Source organism: Elephas maximus, chromosome 9 (assembly GCF_024166365.1).
Source record: "Elephas maximus indicus isolate mEleMax1 chromosome 9, mEleMax1 primary haplotype, whole genome shotgun sequence".
Taxonomy (NCBI): Eukaryota; Metazoa; Chordata; class Mammalia; order Proboscidea; family Elephantidae; genus Elephas; species Elephas maximus.
Genome location: NC_064827.1, coordinates 50062029 through 50079193, shown reverse-complemented (window position 1 = coordinate 50079193; position 17165 = coordinate 50062029). Strand labels below are relative to the sequence as shown.

At 36.9% G+C, this 17165-nt stretch overlaps 1 protein-coding gene across 4 annotated transcripts in view; it reads right to left on the bottom strand.

Moving 5' to 3' along the window:
• INVS (inversin) overlaps positions 1-17165 on the bottom strand; it is a 167964-nt gene that overhangs the window by 55229 nt on the left and 95570 nt on the right. For all 4 annotated transcript variants that reach the window (XR_007518681.1, XM_049896047.1, XM_049896049.1 and 1 more), the window contains exons 7-11: positions 16499-16608; positions 14317-14488; positions 10979-11134; positions 9234-9463; positions 5364-5470 (exon numbers count right to left, since the gene is read on the bottom strand). Coding sequence is in view for 3 of the 4 variants with exons in the window: in XM_049896047.1 (XP_049752004.1) it covers positions 5364-5470; positions 9234-9463; positions 10979-11134; positions 14317-14488; positions 16499-16608 (775 nt within the window). In the remaining variant the exon portion in view is untranslated. The remainder of the gene's footprint in view (positions 1-5363; positions 5471-9233; positions 9464-10978; positions 11135-14316; positions 14489-16498; positions 16609-17165) is intronic.

Genomic DNA, 17165 nt, shown 5'->3' with positions numbered 1-17165 from the left:
AGATCAAGGAAGTCTTAGAGGAGACTGTATTTGAATGATGGAATGACACAATTAACAATTATATTAGGAAGGTTACTTTGGTAGCAAATTAACTGAACGAAGATCAAAGGCAGGAAAACAGTGAGGAGACATTGTGATAGTCCCTGGAAGAGTCAATGGGGGCTAGAATTAGACAATGGTGGTGGTAATGAAGAGGAGAGGGTAAGTATGAAACACCATGAGGACATGATGGGAAGGGATGGGGGATCAAGGTAAAGAGCTTTCGGGCTTGACTGACTAGAACAGTGTTTTGGTGGGGTGTATAAGAGAGGTGATAAACTTGATTTTAGGTATACTGAGTCTAATGTGCTCGCAACACAGGTAGGGGAATCCAGTAGGTTGAAGACAATGTGAACCAAGGAGGGACACTGTGTCTGAAATGTAGATTTAGAATGCTTCCGCACCTGCGTAACTGCTGAAGCCTTGGTGGTGGATCAGATCACTAAAGAAGAGGCTAGAGACAGAAGACCCAGTCCTTAAAGAAATGCCTATATTTAAAAAATAAAGAATGATCGATAAACCACTGGCCAAACTGACAGAAGAAAAAACAGAAGAGGAAGCAAATAAGAAATGAAATGGAGGACATTACAACAGACCCAACTGAGATAAAAAGGATCATAACAGAGTACTATGAAAAGCTGTAATCTGAAAACTTAGAGGAAATGGACAAATGTCTAGAAAGACACTACCTACCTAAACTAACACAAACCGGGGCAGAAAATCTGAACAGACCCATAACAAGAGAAGAGATTTAAAAGATTAAAAAAAAAAAAAATACCCCTCCCCAAAATCCTGGTTATGATGACTTCACTGAAGAATTCTTCCAAACATTCAGAGAAGAGCTCACACCAGTACTATTCAAACTATTTCAGAGTATAGAAAAGGAAGGGATACATCCAAATTCGTTCTATGAAGGCAGCATAACCAAAACCAGGCAAAGAAACCACAAAAAAAGAAAATTACAGACCAATATCTCTAGTGAATATAGACACAAAAATTCTCAACAAAATTCTAGCCAATAGAATTACGCACCATATAAAGGAAAAACAGTACGCCATGACCCAGTGGGATTCATACCAGCTATATAAGAATGGTTCAACGTTTGAAAATTAATCAATGTAACCCACCACATAAATAAAGCAAAAGAATCACATGATCATCTCGATGCAGAAAAGGCATTTGATAAAGTTCAACACCCAATCCTTATAAAAACTCTCAATAAAATAGGAATAAAAGGGAAAGTCCTCAACATAATAAAGGGCATCTATACAAAACCAGAGGCCAACATCATTCTCAATGGAGAAAGGCTGAAAACATTCCCCCTAAAACAGGAACCAGAGAAGGATGCCTTTTGTCACACTCATATTTAACATTGTGTTGGAAGTCCTAGCTAGAGCGATAAGGCAAGAAAAAAGGGGGGGGGGGGGGGAAGAAAGGCATCCAAATTGGTTACGAAGAAATAAAACTATCCCTATTCAAGGATGATATGATAGTACACATTAAAAAAAAAAAAAATTGCTGCCGTCGAGTCTGTTCTGACTCATAGTGACTCTATAGGACAGAAGAGAACTGCCCTATAGGATTTCCAAGGAACAGCTGGTTGATTCAAACTGCTGACCTTTTGGTTAGCAGCTGAACTGTTTAATCACTGTGCCACCAGGGCTTCACATTATGCATAGAGAACCCAAAAGACACCACAAGAAAACTACTGGAACTAACAGAAAGATTCAGCAGAGTCTCAAGATACTAGATAAACATAGAAAAATCAGTCGGATTCCTACACATCAATAAAGAGAACTACGAAAAGGAAATCAGGAAAGTAATACCATTTATAACAGCCCCCACCCCCACCAATAGAATACTTAGGAATAAATCTAACCAAGGATGTAAAAGACCTATACAAAGAAACCTACAAAACACTACTGCAAGAAACCAAAAGAGACCTACATAAGCGGAAAAACATACCATGCTCACGGACTGGTAGACTTAACATTGTGAAAAAGTCAATTCTTCCCAAAGCAATCTGCAAATACAATGCAATCCCAATTCAAATACCAATGGTATTCTTTAATGAGATGGAAAAATTAATCGTTAACTTTATACAGAAAGGAAAGAGGTATTATTGAAGGAAAACAAAATAGGAGGCCTTGAACTCCCTGACTTCAGAACCTACTATACAGTTATGGTAGTCAAAACAGCCTGGTACTGGTACAACGACAGACACATTGACCAATGGAACAGGCTCAAAAACCCAGACGTAAAACTATCCACCTATGGTCACCTGATCTTTGACAAAGGCCCAAAGCCCATTAAATGGGGAAAAGACAGTCTTTTTAACAAATGGTGTTGGTGAAACTGGAAGTCCATCTGTAAAAAAAACGATATAGGACCCATACCTCACACCATGTACAAAAACTAATTCAAAATGGATCAAAGACCAAAATATGAAACCAAAAACTATAAAGATCATGGAAGAAAAAATAGGGTCAATGCTAGGGGCCCTAATATACAACCTAAATAGGATACAAACCATAACGAACCATATACAAACACTAAAAGATAAGCTAGATAACTGGGATCTTCTAAAAATAAACACTTTTGTTCATCAAAAGACTTCACCAAAAGAGTAAAAGAAGAACCTACGGACTGGGAAAAAATTTTTGGCTATGACATATCTGACAAAGGTCTAATTTCTCAAAGCTATAGGAAAATCCAACACCTCTACAACAGCAAGACAAATAATCCAATTAAAAAATGGGCCAAGGATATGAACAGACATTTCACCAAATAAGACATTCAGGCAGCTAACAGACATATGAGGAAATGCTCACGATCATTAACCGTTAAACAAAACTCGTTGCCATCCAGTAATTCTGACTCATTGCGACCCTACAGGACACAGTAGAACTGCCCCATAGGGCTTCCAAGAAGCGGCTGGTAGACTCAAACTGCCAACCTTTGGTCAGCAGCTGTAGCTCTTAACCACTGTGCCATCAGGGCTAACAATTACTCAGAAGTTCATCAAGATAGCATCTCACCCCAACAATACTGGCACTAATCCAGAAAAAAAAAAACCCACAAAATAACAAATGTTGGAACAGTTGTGGGGAGACTGGAACTCTTATGCACTGCTGGTGGGAATGCAAAATGGTACAACCATTTTGGAGAATGATATGGTGCTTACTTAAAAAGCTAGAAACATAAATACCATATGATCCAGCAATCCCACTCCTCATATCCTAGAGAAATAACAGCCATCACATGAATAGACATATGCACACCCACGTGCACTGCAGCATTCTTCACAACAGCAAAAAGATGGAGACAACCTAAGTGCCCATCAACAGATGAATGGATAAACAAGCTATGGTACATACACGCAATGGAATACTACACAATGAAAAAGAACAATGATGAATCTGCAAAACATCTCACAACATGGACACATCTGGAGGGCATTATGCTGAGTGAAATAAGTCAATCACAAAAGGACAAATACTGTATGAGATCACTATTATAAAAACTCATGGAAAGGTTTACACACAGAAAGAAACAATCTTTGATGGTTATGAGGAAGAGAAGGAGTGGGGAGGGAAAAACACTAAGCAGGCAATAGGTAAGTGATAATTTTGGTGAAGCGTAAGACAGTACACAATACTGGGGAAGTCAGCACAACTTGACTAAGGCAAAGTCACAGAAGCTTCGTAGACACATCTAAACACCCTGAGGGACCAAGATGCTGGGCTGAGGGCTGGGGATCATGGTTTCAGGGGACATCTAGCTCAACTGGTATAACATAGTTTTATAAGGAAAATGTTCTACATCCTACTTTGGTGAGTAGTGTCTGGGGTCTTAAAAGCTTGTGAGTGGCCATCTAAGATACTCCACTGGTCCCACCCTGCCTGGAGCAAAGGAGAGTGAAGGAAACCAAAGACACAAAGGAAAGATTAGTCCAAAGGACTAATGGACCACAACTACCACAGCTTCCACCAGACTGAGTCCAGCACAGCTAAATGGTACCCGCCTACCACCACCAACTGCTCTGACAGGGATCCCAATAAAGCGTCCCAGACAGAGCTGGAGAAAAATGTAGAACAAAATTCTAACTCACAAAAAAAAGACCAAACTTACTCGTCTGACAAAGCCTGGAGAAACCCTGAGAGTATGGTCCCCAGACACTTCTTTAACTCAGTGCTGAAGTTACTTCTGAGGTTTACACTTCAGCCAAAGATCAGACAGGCCCATAAAATGAACAATAATACATGTAGTTCGACCATGTGTACAAGACTAAATGGGCACACCAGCCCAGGGGCAAGGATGAGAAGGCAAGAGGGGAGAGGAAAACTGGATGAATGGAAATGGGGAAACCAAGGTGGAGAAGGGGAGAGTGTCGACATGTTGCGGGGTTGGCAACCAATGTCACAAAACAATGTGTATCAATTGTTTAATGAGAAACAATTTGCTCAGTAAACTTTCACTGAAAGCACAATAAAAAAATAAATAAAAGAATGGAAGAGGATCCAGAAGAAATGGAGAAGCAGCAGACACGACTGGAAAAGAATCAGGAAAATACACTGTCACAGAAGCTCAGAGAAGATAGTTTCACTATGGTAAAGAAGAGAAGTCAATACAATCAGGTAAGCAGAGAGTTCAAATAGAGTGGACAGAGAGTACAACACATGATTTTTCAATCAGGGATTTCTAAGTGACTGCCTTGGCACAGATTTAATTACAATGGTGAGGATGGAAGCCAGACTGCAAAGGCATGAAGGGTGAGTATGAGGAAACGGAGGCAGTGGAAACAGCAAGAGAAGGAAGGCAAAGAAGATGAACTTCGGAAAAAAGAGAATTAGAAGATAATAAAGGGAAGATATAACTAAAGGAGAAAAGTTCTGAAAGAAGTGGAAAGATGAGGGTTTAGCTCCAGAAAGGAATGATACATTTTCTCTGAGACAGTTGCCTAAAGAAACACATTCCATTGGCCTAACAGAATTCCTGGTCCTGGTCAATTAGGACCGCCTTGACCTTGTGCTAGCCACAGCCAGAAGGTCTAAGTTTCCTCCTCAGTAAAAAAGTAAGCTTGCCCTAGGTCACAGCTAAAGTTTTTAATAGTTATAATATTTCATTATATAATATTCTAAATCAATATTGCATGTACTTTTATTCTTTGCTTCTGGTTCAAGATTTCTTAGTGTAGTCTTTCCTTATGAGTATGCTTATTATTTCCGAACCAATATCTAAATTTGAGATTTCCTAACCTGACAGAAAAGATGTGAGATGAACAACTTGTACTTTTTTTTTTTTTTTTTTTACCAGCAGCTTACCTCTCTTCATTGTTTTCCATCTGATTAGGGAAAGCAGCAAAATCTAGTAATAATTTGATGGCATCAAGATATCCATTGTTACAGGACCAATGCAAAGCTGTTCTTCCCTACAATTAAGAATAAAAATCAAGTACATCTGGAGTAAGTGTTTTTGGACATATGATTACTTTTGCTAACTCAAAAATATGAATAATTCTCCCCCAAACTGCTTCATTACAACAGAAAAAATATAAAGTATACAGTGGAAAAAATGGATGGCACTGTAACCAAGTGATCAAAATTAACACTACCTTAAGGGGCATCATATGCCTCCAGGATAACCTGAGAATTATTCAATATTAATTACATAATAGTCAAAACAAAAATGTAAAACTTGTATTTAATTACAAGGAAACATAGGACAAACCCAAACTAAGTAAGATTCTATAAAATACACAGCCTATATTCTTAAAAAATTTCAATGTCATGAAACATAAAGAAGTAAGGTGTGAAGCACTGCTAGAGATAAAGAGGGTATTTCATAATGTTAAGGAGTCAAAGGGGGAAAATACCACAATCTTCCGTCTGTATGCACCTAATATAACATAGCCTCTAAATATACAAGGTAAAATCGACAAAACTAAAAGGGGAGATAGTCAAATCCATAATCACAGCCAGAGATTTTAAGTCATCTTTTACAGCAGTTGATAGAACAAACAGACAAAAGAATGTAAAGATATACAAGACTTGAACATCACAATTAACGAATTGGACCTAAGTGGCGTATATAGAACGCTGCATCCAACAAGGTCAAATTAGCACTCTTTTCAAGTGTACATGGAACACTTTCCAAAATCGGTCACATACTGGGCCATAAGGAAGTTTCAAAATACCAACAAAAGATTGGAGGAATTCAAACTATTTTCTGATGACAGTAAAATTTACCCAGAAATCTGTGTGGTAGGCAGAATAATGTACCCCTCTTCCCGCCAAAGACGTCCTTGTCATAATCCCTGGAACCTGTAACTATGTTATGTTATATGGCAAGAGGGAATTAAGGTTGCAGATAGAATTAAAATTGCAATCAGCTGACCTGGAGATGGGGAGATTATCCTGGATTATCTAGGTGGGCCCAGTGAAATCACAAAGGTCCTTATAAGGGAAGGAGGAGGTAGGAGGGTGAGCATGATACAACATGACAAAGACTGGACTAGTCCATTGCTGGTTTTGCAGATGGAGGAATGTAGTCATGAGCAAAGGAATATGGGCAAACGCCAAGGAAACACTGTCACTTTGAGCCTCCAGAAGGAATGTAGCCCTGCTGACACCTTGATTTTACAGAAATCCATTTTGGACTTCTGACATGCAGGGCAATAAGATAATAAATTTGCGTTCTTTTCAGGCACAAAGTGTGTGGTAATTTGTTAAATCAACAATAGGAAACTAATACGACCAGTAACAAGAAGATGATGAGAAAATGCCCAACTTCCTGAGAATTAAACAATCTACTTCTAAATAGTTCATGGGTCAGGATAAATCAAAATAGAAATTAGAAAATATTTGAACTGAATAATAGTGATGGTACAACTTATCAAAACTTGTAGTATGTCCTTAAAGCAATGCTTAGAATAAGCATGCTCAATTGAACATGCTACAAAAGAATAGTGAAAAATCAGCAATTTAAGCTTTCACCAAAAGAATCTAAATAAAGAATAGCAAGTCAAACCTGAGGAAAGTGGATGGCAGGAAATGATAAAGATAGACACCAATGAAATAGTGAAGAAACTTAAAAATATAGAAAATCAACAAGTTAGTTCCTTCAAAAGATGAATATGTAAGAAGGAAAATTAAACAAGAAGAGAAATAAATGCATTATCAATATATGGAATGAATAAGAGGAAATCACTGCAGATCCTACAGAGATAAAAAAGATAATAAGAGGATATATGACCAACCTTACGTAAATATATTTGACATTCTCAATAAAATGGATAAAGTCCTAAAAAATAAATAAATAAATAAACTTACCAAAGCTGAAAGGAAAATAATTAGAATATCCGAATAGACTTCTAATTATTAATGGAACTGAATCAGTTATTAACAACTTTTGCACAAACAAAACCTTAAAACCAGATGTTTTTACCAGAGAATTCTTCCAAACATTTAAGAAAAAAGAAAGACCTTGAATCCACTGAACGGCAATGGGTTTTTTGGTTTTTATAGCAAACATCACACTGAGTGGTGAAATATTAAAAGCTTTCCCCTTGAAGTTGAGAATGAATTAAGGGTGTCAGCTATCACCAATACTATTTAACATTGCATTGTAGGTCCTAGCTAATGCAATAAGGCAAAACAAAGAAATGAAAGGCATAAGAATTGGAAAGGAAGAAATCAAAATTTCATTATTCACAAAAGACATGATTGCTTATATAGATAATTCAAAAGAATACACAGAAGAACTGAGAACTGGAAAATAGCTTAATATATTACTTATGTAAGAAACTTGCAAATGGTGACATATAAAAGCCACCACAGACTATAAAGGTCCCTGGGTGGTATGAATGGTTTGCTCTTGGCTACTTACCAAAAGGTTGGTGGTTCGAACCCACCCAGCATGGCTGTGGAAAAAAAGCCTGGTGATCTGCTTCCATAAAGATTACAGCCAAGAAAACCGAAAACCCTATGCAGCTCAGCTTTACTCTGTACCAGTGAGGTTGCTGTGAGTTGCAACTAACTCAATGGCAAGAGGTTTGGTTTGGCTTACAAACTATAAAAGATGCAGCCCTAATTTCTGTGAGGACAGGACCATATCATAGATATTTTTCACTATGTTACTTTCATATTTAATAAAATTCTTGATAAATATTTGTTGAATGAGGTCCCTGGGTGGTGCTAATGATTTGGAGATCAAACATGCTAGTATTTTTAAAAAGTTAAAGTAATTAAAATAGCAATAATAATAATACTGGCTAAACTGAGAGGAAATAATACATTCCTACATAACTGGGGAAAGTACAGATTAACCCGAATCTTTTAGAAATCAGTTCAGCAGTATATATCATAGCCTAATCGGATAAATACCATTTGTTACTTTAATTCAATAATATAAGGAAATAATCCCCCCAAAAGTTACACAGGTAAAACCAAAAAAAAAAAAAAAAAAAAAACCCAGTGCTGTTGAGTCAATTCCAACTCATAGAGATGATTAATATAACATTCTATAATAACAATAAAGCTTTAAAAATAGGGAGTTACTTATTTAATTCTAAAAATTTGGGTTAAAGGCATAATTTGGATACTGGCTCCTCAACCTAGTAAATACTACCTTAGACAAATTACTTAGTCTTCATAAGCATCAATTTCCTCATCAGTAAAATGGGAGTAATAATAACTATATTACAGGGCTGCTGCTGTGAGTGGGAATCGACTCGACAGCACTGGGTTTGGTTTTGGTTTTGGCGAGGAGTAAATGAGTTATTACATATAAAGCTCTTAGGACTTTGGAATATTAAGTATTCATGTTTATGAAAAAGAGTATATACCAATTGGGAAAATGTTGACAATGTGAAGTGGACAAAACATGTTTGAAAAATCACATTTATATGTGTATGTATATGTATATATATATACACACACACATAACTATGCCCTGTATACATATGCCCTGTATATGTATTTTATAGTTTTATAAAAGTATGAAGATATTGCCATTCTGTATTGTAACTATATTAAATTACATATGGATATAAATGACTGCATGAGATGATCATGGACAAACAAAAATCATTTATGACTAACAGATGGATTTTTGGATAACCATTTAGTAAACTGCTGTTTTACAACAAAGAAGAAATACTCTAAACACTCTGAGAAAACATAATCGATTTCTACCTCTTTGTCTTGAATGTTAGGGTCTGCATTATTTTCCATGAGTACTGCCATGCAGTTGATATAGCCCCCATATGCAGCACACTGCAAGGGGGTTCTTCCTGCATAATCTTGCACATTTGGGTTGATTTTATTTTCTATCAATATCTGGCAAACGTCGGCGTTTCCTCCCAGTGCTGCCCAATGTAGAAGAGAATGTCCATCTTGGTCAACTAGATCTACCCTTGCTCCACCTGGAAAAGCAACAATATAATGAAAACATCTAATATATAGAGCAATTGTAAAAAAAATAACAGAAATCATTCCTCAGAAAGTTAAACACCCTATGACCCAGCAATTTCACTTCTAGATATAACGTACTCAAAAGCAGAGTCTCAAATACATACTTGCACACCATTGTTCACTGGAGCAGTGTAAATAATAGCCAAAAGGTGGAAACAATAAATGCCCATCAGCAAATCAATGGACAAAGTGTGGTATATACACATAATGGAATATTATTCAACCATAAAAAGGAATGAAGTTCTACTACAACATGGATGAACCTTGAAAACATCATGCTGAGTGAAATAAGCCAGACCAAAGGATAAGAATTGTATGAATTCGATTATGCGAATTATCTATAATGGGCAACTTTTTAGAAACAGAAAGTAGATTATAGGTTAGCAGGGGTTGGGGCGTCGGGAGAATGGGGAGTTATTGTTTAAAGAGGTACAGAATTTCTGTCTGGGGCGATGGAGAAGTTTTGGAAATAGACGGTGGTGATGGCTGCACAACATTGTGAATGTAATTAATGCCAGTGAACTATACATTTAAAAAAGGTTAAAATGGCAAATTTTATGTTATATATATTTTACCACAATAAAACAAAATTAAAAAAACAGGATAGAAGTCAAAAAATATAACAATAGGTCTAGAACAGTTAGCAAAATACTTTCACACATATTATCTATTTCAGATTTTATAACAAGTCTATGAGTTGTTCAGGGTATGAATCATTCTCCTTTTATATAAAATGAAACTGAGAATCAGAGAGGTGAAGTGACTTTTCCAAAATCAAACAACTATCAATAGGTGGAGCTAGGAGTAAAACCAGCATTTCCTCATGTCCTACTGGAGCCCTGGTGGGTACAGTAGTAAAGCGTTCGTTCTATTCTGCCCTATAGGGTCGCTGTGTGTCGGAATCGGCTTGACGGCAATGGGTTTTTTTTTTTTTCTGTCCCATTACCCATGTGGCCTCTCTGATGTGTAAAGTTTTATTTTAAACTGAGCTTGCAAGAATGCTTCCATTTTGAGAGTGACTTATTAGCAGCACTCTTTTTTTTTTTTATTAACTTTTATTGATCTTTAAGTGAACGTTTACAAATCAAGTCAAACTGTCACATATAAGTTTATATACACCTTACTCCGTACTCCCACTTGCTCTCCCCCTAATGAGTCAGCCCTTCCAGTCTCTCCTTTCGTGACAATTTTGCCAGCTTCCAACTCTCTCTATCCTCCCCTCCTCCCTCCAGACAGGAGATGCCAACACAGTCTCAAGTGTCCACCTGATACAAATAGCTCACTCTTTGTCAGCATCTCTCTCCTACCCACTGTCCAGTCCCTTCCATGTCTGATGAGTTGTCTTCGGGAATGGTTCCTGTCCTGGGCCAACAGAAGGTTTGGGGACCATGACCGCCGGGATTCTTCTAGTCTCAGTCAGACCATTAAGTATGGTCTTTTTGTGAGGAGCACTCTTAATAACTAACCTTTAATAAGTGTCTGAATCACTTCTTTGTGTCCCATCTCGCAGGCTCGGAAAAGTGGAGTATGTTTCATGACATCAGTAGCATCTACTTGAGCACTGTTTTCCAGTAATAGCTTCACGGTACTTACATGGCCAGAAAGGGCAGCAGCATGCAAAGCTAAAAAGGAAACAAAATAAAGACAAATTCGTTAATAACAACTTTGTCTTTTTATTGTTCTAATTATGTATCTTTTCCTCTTTTGATTTGCCCATTATCTTGGATAAATGCAATTCAGTCTTCAAGATTTTCTACTTTATTTTTCACCTTTACAGATTACTTGTTTCCTTCCTACTCATTTGTATCCCTCATACTTTCTTCCTTTCCTTTTTACTTTTCTCATCTCACTGTTTTCTTGATGTTCTGAAATGGTGTCCTCTTCTCAGTTACTACTTTCTTATCTTTTCCTCTTTCTAAGAGAGCAAGAGAAGAAAATAATGACAGAGATAAATGATTTAAACTGTGCAGGCAGTTTTGCCTACCATTCCACTCAGTGAGCAGTCACGTGGCTAAAAGCTTCAATCTGCTGCTCCTTCACTTGGTTACTCGTGCTATCACCTTGGTGGTACGGAACGTGTGTGCATCTTGGTGTATTGAGTGTATTTTTCATACAATATTGCTCCAAATGCAAGCCAGCTACTTCTTTAAGGCTCAATTTAAGAAACGGAAACTCATTTCACCATTGGAGAAAAAACTGAGAGATGGAATGTGGTCTCCTCTCTGGTGTCTACCTAAGGGGTTTTAAAAAGTAATTTTGACTGTCAGTGTTTTTTACATTATACCGACCCCTGCCTATGTTTTTCTGCTGCTGTTGTTAGGTGCTGTTGAGTTGAATTTTGACTTATAAAGATCTCATGTGACAGAGTAGAACTGCCCCATCATTCTGCAGGTTTGAATTTGCCAGGGTAACAGTCTAAAGGCCTGAGCCAATTCCTTCTAAGTATTATGGCTCTATAAAACTTGGTGTTTCTTTCATAATGGGTGATCCATAGACCTGATCTGCCCATAAAAATGCAGGTTCCTGGGAATTTGTTGAGAACCTACTACGGGGTGGGTACTATTTTAATGCTTGGAATTCAGCAGGGAACAAAACAGGTAAGATTTATGGTCTGAACACCAATCCTGGTGCATACTGGAAAGATATGCAAGTATCCTCACCAACACTTCACTAAAATACCTGAAAAAATTAAACTAAAAGCAAGGCTAGTGATAAAGTGAAAGACTGCATACTAATGGCAGTTTGATTTAAAAAGAAAAAAATTAAATGTTCCGACCATTTATAAACTCAATGTTCTACGTGTCTGCACTATGCTCCTTAAGAAACTTAAGGTCTACTGTGAAGCTTTGATAATGAAATAGTTTTGAACGTTAATGCTTTTATCATAAAGTTGGTATCGCTTAAAAGAACTTTCCTGAATAAACTGAATGCTTCAAAGGCCAGTGTAGCAGGGGCAGGGGTTTGGGGACCATGATTTCAGGGGTCATCTAAGTCAACTGGCATAATAAAATCTATTAAGAAAACATTCTGCATTCCACTTTGAAGAGTGGCATCTGGAGTCTTAAACGCTAGCAAGCAGCCATCTAAGGTACATCAATTGGTCTCAACCCACCTGGAGCAAAGGGGAATGAAGAATACCAAGGACACAAGGCAATTGCGAGCCCAAGAGACAGAAAGGGCTACATGAACCAGAGACTACATCATCCTGAGACCAGAAGAACTAGATGGTGCCCAGCTACAACTGATAACTGCCCTGACAGGGAACACAACAGAGAACCCCTGAGGGAGCAGGAGAACAGTGGGATGCAGACCCCAAATTCTCATGAAAAGACCTGACTTAATGGTCTGACTGAGACTAGAAGGACCCTGGTGGTCATGGCCCCCAGTCCTTCTGTTGGCCCAGGACAGGAACTATTCCCCAAGCCAACTCTTCAGACATGGATTGGACTGGACAATGGGATGGAGAGGGATGCTGGTGAGGAGTGAGCTTCTTAGATCAGGTGGACACTTGAGACTATATTGGCATCTCCCGCCTGGAGGGGAGATGAGAGGGTAGAGGGGGTTAGAAGCTCATGAAATGGACACGAAAAGAGAGCGGAGGGAGAGAGCGTGCTGTCTCATTAGGGCGAGAGTAATTGGGAGTGTGTATAGGGTCGCTATGAGTTGGAATTGACTTGATGGCAGTGGGTTTGGTTTTTTTTTTTTTTTGGTTTAGCAAGGTGTATATAAGTTTTTGTGTGAGAGACTGACTTGATTTGAAACTTTCACTTAAAGCACAATAAAAATTATTTAAAAAATTGGTATCGCTTAAAAACTTCTTTTCAATCATTTAGAGTATGTGGTGGTCTAGGTATAGGAAGGGAGATTATTAGGTATAGCAAACCACACTCCCTCCCAGTGCTATATCAATAGTTTTAGCAGCCAAAAAAGATCTTATCCAGGATAACAGGGAGGTGCAAGTAGCTCTAGTATGTTACAAAAAAAAGAAAGAAAGAAAGAAGGAAAAAAAAGTTGAGAAGCTCATCATACAATTTTTATTCTGCTCAGTGTTCATTGTGCTGTTGTACAATTTTTCTTTCTCTTTCTGATTTGTAATTAGGATACACACATTCCACAGGGATGGGACCTCTAAGGTGGCAGTGAACGCTAAAAAAACTTGCAACTCTCTTATTACCCAACACATAGTTAAAGGTCTCTTTTTTTTTTTTTAATTAGAAAAAGAGATTAAAAGAAGCATTTAGTTAACAGTTTTGGATACAACGCTGACTTGAAGCCTTGAAGCTTCTAGTGTCATGGGAAGCTATCTCTAAAATGGGAGAGTCAGTATGGGTTAATGCTATTTAAACCCTAGTAAAGAGCATTTTTAAAGAGCATAGTGAATGAGGCTGGTGAGAATATACTTAGATGTCTGCAATTATTTAACATATAATGACAAATTTTTGAAAATATAATTAATAACTGCTAAATATGCATAGTTTTAAAGTACAGATTTATGCTTTTTTACACAAACTTAAACGATCAGAAGAGTTCCCAAAATCATGTCTGAGGAGCAACTAGGATTTTAAACCAAATGCCATCATTCTCCTGGTAGAAACATGTGCTAATTTCAGTCATAATACTTGGAAGAAATAAAGCCTTTGGGCTGATCTTGGCAAACTCAGACTTGTAAAGTGAAGATGAAAGTCAAACAATATTAGATTAAAAAAAACAATAATTTCAAGTTACTATTTCTACAAGTTTTACGGTACCATCTACGCTTTGGAACATAAACAAATGCAAACTGAATATTCCTACCAGTTCTTACCTGTACCTCCGTATTTGTCTGCCATGTTAATATCGATGTCAGATTTCAAACTCAGCATAGTCCGAAGGACATCATCACTGCCCTTCCCAGCAGCCCACATAAAGGATGTTCTTCCTTCCAGGTCTGAATCATCCTTCACTGAAGGATGCTTTAAAAACACGTTAACTGTTTCCTGTAAGAAAACCTCATTTAAAATATTGAGATAAAGGAATACCATTTTCTATGTCAACAAAGCCACGATCATATGTGACTTCCACTTAGAAGCAAAGCATTTTCTTCTTGCTTTTGAATCAAATGAAATTATCTTTTCATGAATAACAAAATGATAATTTCCATTAAAATTAACTATTAAATATAAAAAATAACAATCCTTTGTCCTTACATATTAGTGTGAGTTTCCACCAGGGCTTTGAACTGGTTCGGTCCTGTTTGAACGCCTGCTGAGAATTTGCATTTCTAACAAGTTCCCTGGAAGTTATACATAAGAATCATCTTGAGATCTTGTTAAAATTTAGATTCTGATTCATTATATCTGGGCTGGAAATGCAAATTCTCATCAGGGGTTCAAATTGGAACAAACCAGTTCAAAGCCCTGATTTCTAAAGCACTTAAAAACATAACCTAATTCCTTCATTCAACGTTTCATAATTGAGAATGATCATCCTTAATCAGGTTTAAAACCTTGTAGGTCACTGTTAGAGGGATGAAGTGACAAAATGCTCAGAAGTATTTAGTGTCATGACCAACATTAAAATGTAGCTTTTCCTGGACATTTTACACGCACAGACACATAGACCCAGGCATGCCTACTGCAAAAGTAAATATATCCTCTTGCTGTGTGTTTTGTTACTATAATTAAAAAAACTGGTTAATGCATTTAATGAATGACTATCATTACTGAGAAATACAGTGTTTAATTTACTTCAACAAATATTTACTCAGCAATTCCTATATTCAAGGTCCTTCTCCTACGCATTTTTATAAAAATTAGGACCTTGACTTTCAGTTTCCTAATTTCTGAAATGAGGTACTGGATTAGATAAGCCTTTGAATTTCTTCGTGCTCTAAAATATCGATAGTAAATATTTTGCACGTTTTTTGCCAGCTCACAGCCTCCAGAATTTTTTTTTTTTCTGAAACTATTCTACCTCCCACTCAAGCAAAAATTTCTACAATCTTCCTAAAAGTTTGTGAGGCTTTAAGGAAAGAGACAATTAAAAAAATTGTGAATATTCCCCATTAAAATTAAGTCAGATGCTATTAGAATTCATATTCATATTCAGAAAGCTGATTCAGCCTAGGCACTATCATGTTGGGCAGACTGAGTGACATAATGGATGAAAAAGTGCTTTGTAAACTACAAAGGGCTGTAAGGAAAGAATTACTAATAATACTCGTCAATAACTCATATTGTTGATTTCTTAGATGTGTATTATAACAATTATTAGCAATAAATAAATAATTAGTAATAAATAGTAATAACACTAATACATTCTATTTCTTGAGTACTTGCTTTCTGCCAAGGCCTATACTAGGCACTTGTCATAAATCTTCTCTAATCCCTACAACAATCCTGAAGGGAAGAGTATAATTATCTTCATTTAACATACAAAGAAACTAAGACTTGGTGAGGTTAAGAAACTTGTGCAAAGTCACACAGGTAGCAAGCAGCACAGTCAGGATTCCAGTCAAGATCTGTTTAATTCCAAAGCCTTGCCTCACTGCCTTCAGGACAATTACAGATTTCTGAACACTAAAACATCCTCAGTGCTTATAAAAGTAACAAAAATAAAGCATGTTTACAGTAAAGCAAAAAGTTACACTGAACATTAAAATAAAACCTACATCAAACATTACATGACTAACAACTTCACAATAACTCAGATGATCACTTGCACCACAGTTAACGGTGTGAACAGTCGTTAACAGATAATTGCACACAAACACACACAAATGAGTGCACATAAAACAGATGAAATTTAAATAAGTCAATTATTAAATAATGTCAATTTCCCATTTGTGATATAGTACTACAGAGTCACAAAATGTTACTTACTGGTGGAAACTGTGTGAAGGGTATATAGGATCTCTGTATCATTTCTTACAACTTCATATGAATCTACAATTATATCGAAATGAAAAATTTAATTAAGAAAAAAGATATTTGATGCATTTTACTTACAGCAAAATTACTTTGAGCTGCATAGTGCAAGGGTGTTGCTCCTTGGCTGTCAGATGGAATGGTTCCAGACTTGTTTCTTTCTAAAAGGAGATGGACAATCTGTGCATGACCTGAAAGCAAATATAACAAGATAGTTATCACCTACAAAAAAAGTTAATAAATTTATAATCTACTTAAAGGAATGGGATTAGAAACATCACTTGCACATAATTCATTATTCAAAATGGTTTTTGAGTAATAACCCCCAATGCAGCCTATTCTAACGTCTCACTAAAATGCTATAACAAAACAAAGGTGAAAACTCACAGCATGAAAAATTTAATGCTTCAATCAAGAAGGAAATGACATTAATTATAATCATCAGATTGAGAAGGGAAAAAACCTGTATCAGGTAGCAACTCATTGCATACCCTGGCTTTACTTTATAGAATTGCCTGTATCAAAGGAGGGGGGGAGCTTTAGAAGCCAGCCCCTCTCAGCCATCTCTATTCCTACTCTAGAGGCTCCACTGACCAGCTAATCAGAATTGCACAGCTGTTTTCTTCTACCATTCAGGTGCTGCTCTGTAAGGTGGACAATAATACAATGTTTTTTTATCTCTGAGTCCTCTTATCCATCCTCTTTAACCTCTCTCCCCAAATCTTTTAACATCTAGGCAGAGATTTCA